Source organism: Lepisma saccharinum, chromosome 8 (assembly GCF_977018435.1).
Source record: "Lepisma saccharinum chromosome 8, izLepSacc3.1, whole genome shotgun sequence".
Taxonomy (NCBI): Eukaryota; Metazoa; Arthropoda; class Insecta; order Zygentoma; family Lepismatidae; genus Lepisma; species Lepisma saccharinum.
Window position 1 is genome coordinate 69,125,268 of NC_139236.1, and position 14,116 is coordinate 69,139,383.

General features: G+C 31.2%; 1 protein-coding gene across 1 annotated transcript; it reads left to right on the plus strand.

Annotated features, from left to right (window-relative positions):
- The first annotated feature begins 2,496 nt into the window (after positions 1 to 2,496).
- Positions 2,497 to 13,710, plus strand: LOC145991527 (uncharacterized). The gene is made up of 2 exons (XM_083127548.1): positions 2,497 to 2,583; positions 12,087 to 13,710. The coding sequence occupies exon 2, from the start codon at positions 12,110 to 12,112 to the stop codon at positions 13,166 to 13,168; it is 1,059 nt and encodes a 352-aa protein (XP_082983674.1). The 5' UTR covers positions 2,497 to 2,583; positions 12,087 to 12,109; the 3' UTR covers positions 13,169 to 13,710.
- Positions 13,711 to 14,116: the final 406 nt, after the last annotated feature.

The window sequence follows — 14,116 nt, forward strand, 5'->3', positions numbered from 1 at the left end:
GCTTCGGCGACGAAGCATACAATTTTTAATATAGATGGAATTTTATGACAGTTGGATGAGCCTATAATTTGTCGAATTTATAAGCCATTATGAGCTACATTTGAGTTTTATTTCTATTATATCTAATTAATATTCGGATAATAAATATGTACAATAAGTAAGAATTGTTGCGAGTAGATATCAAAATGACACTATGAGCGCATCTAAATTTAAGGGATAAAATATTAACAAAAACCATTAACTTTTATATAAAAACTATCAATTTTTGCACTAGAAACCACAAAAAATATAATATTTTCCTCAAAAATAGAGCCCCTTAATAGTATTATTCTCCAGCGCAATTTGATCAAGAGCTGTGAGCGCACCTAAATTTAAGGCGGAATTTTTCGCCCAAAATAATAAAAAAACCATTAACTTTTGCATAAAAACTATCAATATTTGCACTAGTAACCACAAAAAATATAATATTTTCCTCAAAAATAGCGAGCCTTATTTATTTAAAAAATATGGGCGCAAATCGATTAAGGCGTAATTTTTCACCACAAAATCATAAAAAAACAAGAGAAAAAAAATCTAGAAAATAACAATATTTTCATGCAAAAAATATAATATTTTCCTTAAAACAGTTTTTATGTATTATTCTCCAGCGCAATTCGATTAAGGGACAACTTTTCACCCAAAAACAATAACCCACCCACCAATTTTTTTTTAATTTTCACACAGAAACATACCCCTTAATCCACCAATTTATTCCTAGCCCTACCCTGAATAAGAGCTAACAAAAAAGTAATAAAAAAACAAGAGCCCCGCTTATGGAGGTAGCACGAAGTGCTTGCATCTCCTTAAAAATATGAGTGCCTTTCGACTAATTTTTTAAAAAAACAGATACCTATACAATTAATAAATTTTACCTTTCTTTACTAGACAAATATAAAAAAATCATCTCTTTAGATTGATTTATTAATTTATTGGGTTATTTCCCCCGAATGTGCATCTTAATCTATTTCCATGCATCTTTCTTACTGAATACACCTAACTTAAATGTAGTTGTAAATCTGTAAACATTTTTACTCACCAGTTTATCAACACCTAACACCTTTTCCTCATGAATCACAAGCCTGATTAGATCATTTGTAACAAAATACCATACAGCACCTCACTCAATTTTACATTATGGCTGCTGAGATTCTTACATTTAATGCAACTATTGAGGCATATATTACTGAATGTGTAAGAGTGGGGCAAGTGATACCTGTAGAAGAAAGTTCATGGAAATTATCAAAACAAAGAGTGAAAGATATTTACAAAAAACTTAAAACGGAAGACCAGAAGGAACGCGACCTAAGCAACAGCGTACGAGAATTATTGGAAAATTTAATCCAAGGATTGATGCAGTACCATAGTGATGTTTCAAACGCCTATATAGTACCAGATAATCTACTGTTAAATGAAGCCATAGAAAATTGTCGCAGAGCCTCAAATGCATTTATTAAGGCCAACAGCAACTCAGCCCATCAAGCGTTTAATTTAGGATATATTCTCGATAATATTTTTAATCGCTTTAAAATTCTAAAGAGCGAACAAAAAGTGAAACACAGCTGGAAGCAGTGGTTTGAATGAAGAAACATTGGAATAAGTTTGAGACAAGTAAGAAAATTGAGAAAGTTTTTTCACGATGTACAATATTATCCAAAATTGTTACAGTGTGGCTTATCATTTAATGATTTACATGCGAAACTACCATCTATATTTAATGCATTCGTTCTTTTCCCAGAACCAAAACAGAACTTTCGTTAAAAGTGGCACAGATATGCCACATGAACTTTGGGCTTGATGGTGATATGATTTGTAACTGTGTTATGAATCACAAAGAAAATTTTTATCCCAGCTCTAGTGTTTTGCAAACGCCAAAACGCAGATAAGGCCGACACAACTTCAATCTCTCTCACCTCTGTGAGCAAATCTTTTTATAAACAAGAAAAATGTAACTAACCCGTGAATAAAACTGTATAATTTATACCTTCCCTTACCTTGGTGAAATAAAATTCTATTCTGCACATTACTTAAATATTTATTTGTAACCTAAAAAACAACCACGATCATTTCTGACAGCGTAAACAAGGAGGCAGCCATCTTCTTCAAGCATAGTTGCCAACTGTCAAAACGATAAAAAACTAAAATTAACGAAAATCGAGTAAAACGAAAATAACGTAAAAACGATAACAACGATTATAACGTAAAACTTAAATTACGAAAATCGAAAAAAGCGATATTTCTTCAGAACGTTATAAAGATTATGGCGCTTGCCGCTTGCATCAATGCTAAAATCCAGTGTTGCCGTTTCGTTAATTATTATGTTAGTTGCTATTACTTTTTAAAATTTTTAATTATTTCCGTAACATTCGTCTGTTTTTAAAAATAAGGGGGGTTTTTATTAACAACATAATACAATATACAAAAGGTGAAAATTTAGATTTTGTGACAGAGTGGTAGGATTAGGATTTAATATTTTTGTGTGTTGGCAACACAGATCAGCTGCATACCCAGTGCACATAAGACAAGTCAGCCCTGTACTGTAAAATAGTAAGTTTTGTTTTTATTTCTTCTATCTGTTAACATTTTAGTGGTCTAAATTATTAAACTCATAAAGCGTATTGCGTATTAACTTAATAATTAATACATACTAACTTATAAGGGTAAAAATTGACGTTGTTTAGAGTAGGCTTACGAGTACCCCAGCTTTTTCAACACGTCTTTCGTTCAGTACCTAGATGTAGTCTTTTGCTGTAGGAAAATAATGCTGAGGCTATTGTTATTTACATGGTGAGGTTAAATAGGTCTATATGGAGGGAGAGAGAACCACCCTTTCTTCTATAACTTCTGCTTTTGTGTAGTCTTCCAATAAGGCCAACATATTCGGGTCTGCCTTTATTGCCAGTCCATTAAAATAAATTAAAAGGTACTGTACCTTACAGAGGGTTACTGAGCAAGCAAAAAGAGCGTTTAAGTAAACAGTAGCCTAGCCAATATAGAAAAAAATGACACTGATGCTTAGCCATTGTTTTGGCTCTCCCCCACAAAGCAAGCAACACAAAATGAACAAATTACTGTCAACAATATAGGTACAGTGCATCATATTCTCAAAAACATTTTAGTGAACTCGTGTCCAACATTATAGCTATTATGTTAATTATTGTGACAAGCTCTAAGCACCAGCGCTTCATAATCATGTACCATTACTCCATTAGCATTGTTATTATTTTAATATTATAATTATGGTACTGGCATGTGTCCGTTGCACTAGGTATACTGTAATCAGTTTCACTAGGTACTGAAACCAATTTCACTAGATACTGTAATTAGATTCAAACTTCTTCTTGATTGAAATGCTGTTAGTGCATCACTCATTTCTCACACTGCAGCTTTGCAACGCCGCTGGTAAAAAATAAATTAAAAATCCAATCCACACCACAGTAGTGGCCTAACGACGGTGGAGTAACACATCTGCTGCTGAAGCACCTTTAACACTTTTGCTGCGTCTCTAAAGACTGAGACTCAAGTCAGGAGCTGAGTTCACAGTCGTCCATTTAGTTAACACTAACAAGCGACACCCATCAGTGTCATACGCACTAGGCGAGCAACCGCTGCGACACATACTCACTGAATGTGTTAAAAAATGAATGGCTTTAAAATTTTAAAACTATACTTATAAATTTTGGAAGTACCCTTTTTTTATTTTTTTCAAAGTACCTTTAAGAAGTAACACAAGTAACCTTCAGACTAGCATGTGTCCATGCGCATAAGTGTCTGTACTTCCAGGAATTAGAGATCTTTTATCATCTTTCCAACTGAGTGATTTCTTATTTAATTCTTCAGTGTAAATGTCATGTTTATGACTCCGAATAACATGCTGTTTATGGAAGCATTCTTTTTCATTGAATAAACAGTTTTTATAATCTTCAAAATTAATTTCCTTTTTTAATACTGCTTTTTTAATTCCCTTTAATCGTTTGTCTACCTTATCGTCAGTTCTATATGCATACATTTTACTCCTTAGCCCAATAAATTCTAACATTGGTTTGCCATTTAATTCATCTTTCATTTTTCCAATTACTTTTTTATTTTTGTCTGAATACAAGTAGTGATCTTTTGGATAATCAGAAGTATCAAATAACTCAGAATGCTTTTTCATAAATTCATAATAATCATGATTTTTCAGCTCAAATATGTATGCGTCGGTGTCTACGTATAAAAGTTTAATATCATCTTCAAATTCTGTTTTTAAAACATTATAGTAAAAATCATACATTAGGGCCTTGCTTAAGTCAAGTACTGCTTGGCCTATATAAATTGGTTTATCAAATTTAACTGATGTTTTATAATTATGTACTGCTACCAAATGCTCACTGAATATTGTTCTTGATTTAAAATTGGCCTTATTTATTGCTTTCTGGACTTTATTGTCTTCAGTGTATAATTTAATATTTTGTTGCTTTCTAACTGATTGCATACTTTTACCAAATACACTGTTAGACATTAATTTCCAAAAATCCTTTTCAAATTCATTCTTCGCTTTCTGTCGCTGTTCAGTATTAAATTTAATATATGGTGCTATAAAGTCTGATTGTGTAAATTTTATTCCTCTGTAAATTTTAGTTATTTTCATTCCTAAGTCTGTATATAGTTTTAATATTTTATAGTGAACAACATAATTCTTTTTATCACAGAAGTGACAAAGTAATTTATTTACCTTTCCGTTAGGTGGTGTTACATTCTCTGGTGCAAGTGGAAGGTCGTTAAACCGTTTATGCAATTTTAAATCTTTTGGAAATGATAAATCAACCTCTAAGACAAAACCAGTAGCACATCTGAGTTTAAAATATTATCTAAATTTTGAATTTCGTCTTCAGTGAACCATTCAAAATCTTTTTGAGGTAATTTTTGTGATAATGAGTGTCCATATAAATTGTTCATATCATTATAATGAATTTGTGTCTTCTCATCTGCTTTGCTAGACGTAGTCGAGCTACTTGCTAGCGCATACCTATTAGAGCACTGACTTATTCCACCCCTAATTCCTTTTTCAAAGAACAGATACATTTCATAATCCATTAATTGTTCTAATTGAACCTTGGTATATTTTAACATGCAGTCCCAAGCAAATCCTGGAGTAGTGTAATACCAAACAGGATCTAATTCATATGAGCTCAATGCTAAATCTCTAAAATTTTCAAAAATATCTGTTAACAATAAGACATCTAGTTTTAAATATAAATCATGCCATTCACCCAAGTCTTTTATTTCCAATTTGTTCCAAACTTTTTTAGCATGATCGTATGCAGACCAACTTATACTTTCTTTTGTTAGTGTAGAATAAAATTTATCAATTGAAGGTAAATTAGTTTCACTAAATCTTTCAAATGAATCCATATATTCATAAGGATAGATGCCTTTTCTAATCACTTTTGTCCCCTGTTTTCGGAATAAAATACCCAAATTATCATTTGAGTAATATTTCTTTGTTTCTCTCAACTGTTCTGGTTCTAGATTAGAACTTAGTGCATCTAAACTACTCGCTAAAAATCTAAATGAATCAATAAATCTTAATTCGATGATGCCTTCTCCAATTTTTAAAACTTTACTGAATGAAATATATTTCTCTTCATTATCTGGAATTAACTTAAGATTACTCCTGTCCTCTCCCAGATTCTTAACAAACAGATGACAATCATATGAACTCAAATTATGGAATAGTATTGGAATAAACAGTGGTTGTTTGTATTTTAAATTGCAGTTTCTACATGCAGCTCCTCTGTATTTTGAGCTATAATGATCGTGATCGCGAACCTTTGAATTTTTTTCTGTAAATTCTTTTTCACATAGATAGCATGTTTTAGCTTTCATGTACTCTTTCAGATCAACATCTGTCATGGTTTTATTTTCCTTGAGTAAACTGTATATTGTTTTGGCTTGAGCTGTAATCTGTTCTATAAATCTTTTATCAGCATTTTCTCCTCTATAAATTTTTAAAGGATTTTTAATGTTTCCGTAAATACTCTTGATATAAAGTCCATAACTACAAGGAATATGTAGCTGTTTTTTGATAGTAAATGATTTTTCTGGATTTGGGTCACAGCTCTGAATTGGTTTTAGAATGGATTCAAAATCGGAATAAATTACATATGGATGTCTCAACATTCTTTGAATATTTTTAAACGATATTGTTGGTTTAATTTCTATTCCATTTTCTATGTTAGATTTAGGCATAACAGGTAAACAGGTTTCATTGTTATTACATATTACTTGATGTTTCTTAACAGCTTCTTCACTTCTAGAACTATAATTTAAACATCTTCAGCAGAAATATTTTTTATGTCCATCAATTTCTAATTGATTATTCAATAAACGACTTATACTTTTAATCCAACAATAATGATTTTCAAAATAAAGTAGATCAATATTTTTATTATATTCTTGTTTCTTGTTATGGTATAATGGATAAAATACTTGTTCTTTATCTTCAAACCCAAATACCGTTATGTTAAGTTTATTTAATTTTTCGAATTTAGGAATATCTTGAATTTTAACTGGAAATTCAATTCCATTAAAATTTAATAAATCTTTGTATTGTGGCCTATCAAGAGTCGCTGACGTGCAGCTCTGTTGCACATAATGTGACCATCTTTGTGGATCTTTTTTCGGGGTTTTTAATGCACATGAAACTGAATATTTAAAACACTTATTATCTTTATTTTTAATATTAATACAAGCCTGTTTGTCCTTAATTAATTTGGGCAAATCTTTATAAGATGACCCGCTTAATGGTTTATATTTATTAATATTAATTCTTAAATTATTTATTCTGCTTAAAGTCCAACCTGATCCTTTGGCTTCTAATTCATCACATCTGGCTATAAATAAATCTCTTTGAGTATCCCAGAATAGGCTAAGTTCTTCAAACGATCTGATTACACTGATGAACAAATTCAAACTTTTTTTTGCTCCTTTGAACGAAAATAGGTGATTATTTATAATTCGACCCCGCTGAATCCAAATCTGAAAGTAGAAATGCTGTATCACGTATCGTTTTCCCTGGATTTTCATTTTTTGTTTTTAATAAAAATTTAATTCCCTTTGTAATAATACATCGAAATTTGAAATTATTTTTGTTTGTTTGCTCATGAAATAAGATTTAAATATTGAAGTGAATAACTATGAAATATAAAAAAATTAAAAATATATATAGGACCGATTTTGACTGTTCAATGAACAAATTTCATGCAAAAAAAGGAAAAAAAACACATTTTTACTCGCATTTTCAAAATTTCTTTCTTGAACTCTGCCGTTTGTAACTCCCAGCAGAAACATGTTCCTTGAGGTTCGAACTATAGTCTGCTAACATGTTCTGTACCGATTTTCCTGCATAGCGTTTCCCCATGACAGAAATATCCTGGTGAAATCTCTCGCCGCATTCGTCACTAACCGCGCCCAAGTTAAGGGGGAAAAAGTCCAAATGCGAATGTAAAAAGTTGAATTTTCAAGGACATATTGCACCCCATGCGCTGATAACACTTCAACAAGTTCTTAACAAGTTCCTTGTAGTTGTCAGCTTTCACATTTCCAAGAAAATTACAGCATACTTGTCTGAAAGCTAACCATGCGCATTTCTCTTTTTCTGTTAGCAATTCCACAAAGTTGTCATCATGAATGATCTCACGGATTTGCGGCCCAATAAATATACCTCCTTTTAACTTACTATCACTGAGTTTAGGAAATGTTTTTCTCAAGTACCCAAAACCCTCACCGTGTTTATCCAAAGCCTTAACAAAAATTTTCATCAGCCATAACTTTATATGCAACGGTGGTAACAAAATCTGGTCTTTCTCAAGTAGAGGGTGATTCCTAACACTCTTCTCTCCAGGACATAAGTTTTTTCGTATGGGCCAATCCACAATGTTGTTATGTTTATCTTCTACCCGGCTGTCCCATTCGCAAAGAAAGCAACAAAATTTTGTAAACCCAGATTGCATGCCTAACAGTACACCAATCGTTTTGAGGTCTCCGCATATCTGCCAACCATATTTTTCATAATTTATCACTTTTAATATTGTATCCACACTTTCATATGTTTCCTTCATGGTGGAAGAACAGGCAAGGGGTACTGATGGGTATATATTCCCATTATGCAACAATACTACTTTTAAACTATTCTTAGATGAATCTAAATATAGTCTCCACTCGTTTGGGTTGTGACTCCTTCCAAATTTTTGCGGAAGGCCTTCTACATCATTGCAGTAAGTTAACTCATTACTAACAAAAAAAAAATGTGTCCGTGATTGTTGGCGTTTCCGATATGACACCTTATACTCGCGAAGTTATCGGAAAGGAAGTTAAGACTCGACTAACCCACAAAAGAACAAATTTTAACAGAGAAACAGGAAATTTCTCTACTGCCACATGTTTCCTCCACTATATATTAAGTGCCAGTCATAAACACAAGGTCGCTGAAAAGTTCTTATCCATTTGCTAGGAAACAAACGTTAAGCTGGAAGCGGAGCTGGGTGCGGAGACCTGAAACCATAAAATTATAAAATTTGGGTGTTCTGCAAAAAACTTAGGTGATACAGGAAAACGGATGCGATATTCGTTATCAGCACATCTGAATACATAAAGATCACTTAGTTTTATTTAAAGGAGTATTTCATTGTTTATCAGTGTTATTACATTAGGTAATTGAAACTTGTGGGTCATTTCTTGTTCTAAATTTTTAAATTCACATTCTAACTCTAAATTAATCTTAATGTTTTTATGCATATTTAAAGCATTTACAATAAGATTATTTGCTTTATCTTTAATTGAATCCATGTAACTTGTTACGTCTGTATTACCTTCTCTATTATTATGTTGATAAGTTAATAACCTACCTTTAAAAGCAACTTCAACTAAAATAAAATCAGATTCAGGATTATGTTTTGCTTTATGAAGTTGTAGCCTAGTTTCTTTAATGTACTTACCACAAATTTCACATTTTATTTGTTTTATTCTTTTTTTCTTTTGAGGTACTATTATATCTGCGTCAAATGGAAATAAATCATTTATTTTCTTCTTCTTTTTTACGTTTTTCATATTGCCTGATGATCTCTTTTATCAGCTCAGCTTTTTTATATCTCGTAATGTATTGTATTTTTAGTTCTTTAGCAATATTATATAAATCTTTTAATGTATATTCATTTAAACGTTCTTCCATTATTCGTAGCCAATTTATTATATAAAAAAATATTCAATATTAACTTTACCAGACCAGTTGTAAAGCGACTGGAGGTCTTAGCACAGAGTGCGCTGCACAAATCCCCCTTTTATGCTAAACAAAGTTTCGCGAACTTACGTGAGTGTAATTGAGTTTTTAGGTGCCTATGATAATGTGTTTTAGTATAATATCTACCACAGTCACATAAAAGTCTTTCACATGTTCTTTCTATTTCACACTTTTTACAACTTTTATCTTTATTGTAATTATAGAAATCGTCTAGAGATTTAATTTCTAAACATTTAGAACATCGAGCGTCCTTTGGACTAAGCACTTCGTGCGCTTCCATTTATTTAGGAAAAGATATTTTCAATGCTTTATGTTTTACGTGAGTTAACCCTCTTAGCTAGAGAATTTAATTCTCAATGCTTATGCTTGGGGATTGTAATCCCTAATAAACCTAGTTTAGCTAAGGTTAAAATTTTATTTTCATACTCTTTAAATTGAGCATTCATATTTCTAATCATTATTCTTTCAAACTCGTTGGTTGCAGTGTCCTCTGCTCTATATAGGGCTTTCATTCTTTCTTGAAAAAATTTTGGTTTGTACCTCCATTTATTTATTCCCAATATTTTTTCAATTTAGAGAATTACATTCTCCAGCACAGCATAGAAATTTAATACAAATTAGGATTACATATAAAAATGATTATAACAAAAACTTAAAAGATTTATTATTTATGTAGGCTATAAAATAAACATAGATAATTGGTAGCAATATCGGCTATATTTAAATCGTTTTGATAGGAATGATGGCTATTTTATTTTCCCATTGATAATATTTTTCCCTTCAGGAATATTAACTATTTTAATTTTTTCAATATCTTTAAATGTTGGACCTTTAGTACTAGTTTTCATTTCTAATAGTTCTTTTTTAGAATATTCGTTAATACCTTTCTTATTAAATATAGGTTTAAAATCATCTTGAAATTTTATATCTTTTAAAGTTTTATTCATATATCTACTTATCTTCTTATTGTCTTTTGTTTCTATTATCATTGTACTAAACATTTTGTTCATTTCGTCTATACCACTTTCATCATTGTGTTTAGATGCTTGTTTTGTTATAATTTTTTTATATTCCTGTTCTCTGGCTAATAATTTATCAATTATTTCTTGATTTCTAAAATTGGAGTATTTATATATTTCTTTAGTAATATGTGTGTTATTCAATGCTTTAAAAAATTTTATTATCATGTCTTTATATGAATCTGGAAGACCTTTAAGGTTTTCAACACCATTATTGATAGTTTGAATATTATAACCCGATTCTTCGATTAATTCTTGTAATTCAGGTACATTGGTTATTAAATTATCTAATCCTATTAATTCACTCTCACTGGGGGTAAATAATTTGATTTGTTTTTCCATTTAATAAGATATAATTTTTAATGATGCCTTACATTACGTTACCATACTTTACCATTCGATACAATACCACACCTTATTACCATACAATATTACCATAATTCGCTACTCTATTAAGTACATTACTATACTTTACGATTCAATACCGAACAGTGCAATACTATACATTACCATACTCTACGTTACATTACAATTCAATACCTTACTTTACAATACTTTAAAAAATAATTTAAATAAATAAAAAAATGTCAAGGCCGATTACACCTAACGAATTTATTAAACTTTTAACATCTTATAATTTTTTATCTAATTCTATTAATTCCTTTTGTGAAAAATATAAAGTTAATCCTAAAACTGTAGTAAAATATTTAAAAGCTAATAATATATCCTATTATAATCAAAGAAGAGTTGTTAATTTACCACCCCGAGATAATTATGGACGATTTACTTTAAATTTACAAACTCTACGGGAGGTGAAAACAACGTGTGCAGTTAAAAAAACTGAAACGATTAAAAAAGAAGTTAAATTTCAAGAGCCGCTGAAAAAATGTCGATCATTAAAAGACTTGAATAATCTTTAATTAGTTTAAATATTCTATTGCATATAGTTACGATTTCTCATTTTTGTGTAATTTTATTATTATTCTTACCTGTATTTGTTTACAATCTAATTTATTTCAGTTTTGTATATGCAATGTTAAAGTTTGCTTATAACTTAAACAAGGAAGACACGAAGTCTTCGATCTTGGGCGTAGAAAGTGTTAACGTTTTCATATCACCCGCGCGATAAAAGACGAAGCCACAGTAGGAAACGAAAGGGAGCGTTTTTGCACATTATCGCAAAAGCGCTGCTATATAAATGTACGCAATCATGTTGTTTAAAATACCTCTTATTCAATTTTATTATATACAAAATATTATAGCAAAAATTACGGATCAATTTAAACGTTAACATTTAACATTTTCCGTATTTTCACTTATAAAAAATATATTTTCAATTATAAAAAAATATATTTAAATGAAAATTAAGCGACCCTTGGCGTTCCATATTGTTCCTTTTTTCGCGCATGCTGATTTCTCCCACTTTCTTGTGCTTTTATATTGATTATTTTGCAGAATCGATATACATGAATCGACCCTAAGCATGGAAACACATATATATCGATTCATCGCTTTCTTTTGTCGATGTAACAATCGAACTAATGTCTGCGAGACAATAACATAGGACGTAGAAAGCTTTCTACGCCCAAAAAACTAAATGGCCCTGCCCACATTTCAATTAAAATTTTAAAATTTATAAGTTATTATCTTCCAGAATTTACTTCTTTTAATAACTCCATTACATCCTTTAATTTAACATCATTTAAATCAGTTAAAAATGCTGGAATATTTTATTCAGATTTTCTTTTCAGATCCAACTTTTGAAAGGGGCAAGATGAATTTGTACCAAGACGTAGTTACCCGGTACGAGGAGGAAGACTTTAATTTAATCGAATACTTGCTCTTGAAATCGCCAACAACTCCTATCAACCAAATGCCCATCAAGATGGAGGAGTTTGATCTCAACACTTTGCGCAACTCTGTGCTTGAAAATATTTTGAACCAAGGCCTGATTCTGAAGCACAGCACCACAAAAGAACTTATTAAATTTTTGAAAGGTGATTTCAGCAACGAAGCCAAGAAAGTTTGTCTTCAAATTTTCATCCATTATTCGAAGATGGATGTACGTCTTCTATACGACCAAGTCAGTTCAGCTTATTTGCAAGCACACAAACTAACTACCCTTGATGAGTTTTTTGACTACAAAATATCATCATTTCTTGTTCCTGCAAACTGGTCCTGTGAAGAAGGGCATGTGTGGATATTTACTGAGGATCGTACAAAATTCATCAGAAATGCTCTGCAGAGCACATCCATCTTGACTGCATTGCAGGACACCATGAATTGTTTTTTAGGCCAGAGCACATGCAGTTTAGACCTACCAAGAGAAATTGAAAATATGGAGATACTTGGTGTGAGCAAATTTGAACCACTAGACATCCTACGAGGAGCGTGTCTAATGAATGGTATCTTAATATGTACCAACAATTTGGCAGGCCATTCTGGGAGTACAATTAATAATGCTGATTTAATTACACTCGCCACCCACGAGACATGTCATTTCTTGATGCGAAAGCATTTTAATGACTTCAATTTTTCAAGTCCTTATACGTATTTGCCAAATTCAGTGCGTTTTGATTCAGTCATAGCAAATCGGCCATTAGAGATGGGGCGGTCTGTAGAACTCCTGATATTCGACAAAGTACAACCATACTGGGCTATATCAAAAGAAGAAGCTGCTATGGCGTTTATTGATCGTTTGAACAGTTCTACGCTTCCAGTTATTAGTGCAAACGAACACAAGAAACTAGGTCTAAAATCTCGCATTCCGTCACTACCCTTTGGTGTTGACATAGACTTGGAAAAAGAACTGGAAGCTGGCTTGTTGTTTTAAGTTGTTTTTGTACATTCAGCTTTCTTAGAACAGTGTCTGAACTTGTTTGCTATTGCCTTGGAGAAATCTTTATAATAGTTAATATTTAACACATTAAAGTAGTGCATTAGCATTGCCAATATATTAAAAATGTTTAAAATAGTTATTTTGGAAAATAAACTGTCTCGGTATGTTTTTCGTTGTTTTTAGCTTAACACTTAAACCTTTAAATTTTATAGGTGTGCTAGAAAATAATACCTGAAAAAAGCTCGATTTTTGCATTGTTTTAGTGAAAAGTGTTAAGATTTTTTAGTTTTAGGCTATACTGTTTTTTATTTTTTCTTAAAAAAGTTAGCGAAAGGCACTCATATTTTTAAGGAGATGCAAGCACTTCGTGCTACCTCCATAAGCGGGGCTCTTGTTTTTTTATTACTTTTTTGTTAGCTCTTATTCAGGGTAGGGCTAGGAATAAATTGGTGGATTAAGGGGTATGTTTCTGTGTGAAAATTAAAAAAAAATTGGTGGGTGGGTTATTGTTTTTGGGTGAAAAGTTGTCCCTTAATCGAATTGCGCTGGAAAATAATACATAAAAACTGTTTTAAGGAAAATATTATATTTTTTGCATGAAAATATTGTTATTTTCTAGATTTTTTTTCTCTTGTTTTTTTATGATTTTGTGGTGAAAAATTACGCCCTAATCGATTTGCGCCCATATTTTTTAAATAAATAAGGCTCGCTATTTTTGAGGAAAATATTATATTTTTTGTGGTTACTAGTGCAAATATTGATAGTTTTTATGCAAAAGTTAATGGTTTTTTTATGATTTTGGGCGAAAAATTCCGCCTTAAATTTAGGTGCGCTCACAGCTCTTGATCAAATTGCGCTGGAGAATAATATTATTAAGGGGCTCTATTTTTGAGGAAAATATTATATTTTTTGTGGTTTCTAGTGCAAAAATTGATAGTTTTT

Coding starts and splice junctions, on each gene's coding strand:
- LOC145991527 (XM_083127548.1), top strand. CDS start 12,110: ATGAATTTGTACCAAGACGTAGTTACCCGGTACGAGGAGGAAGACTTT.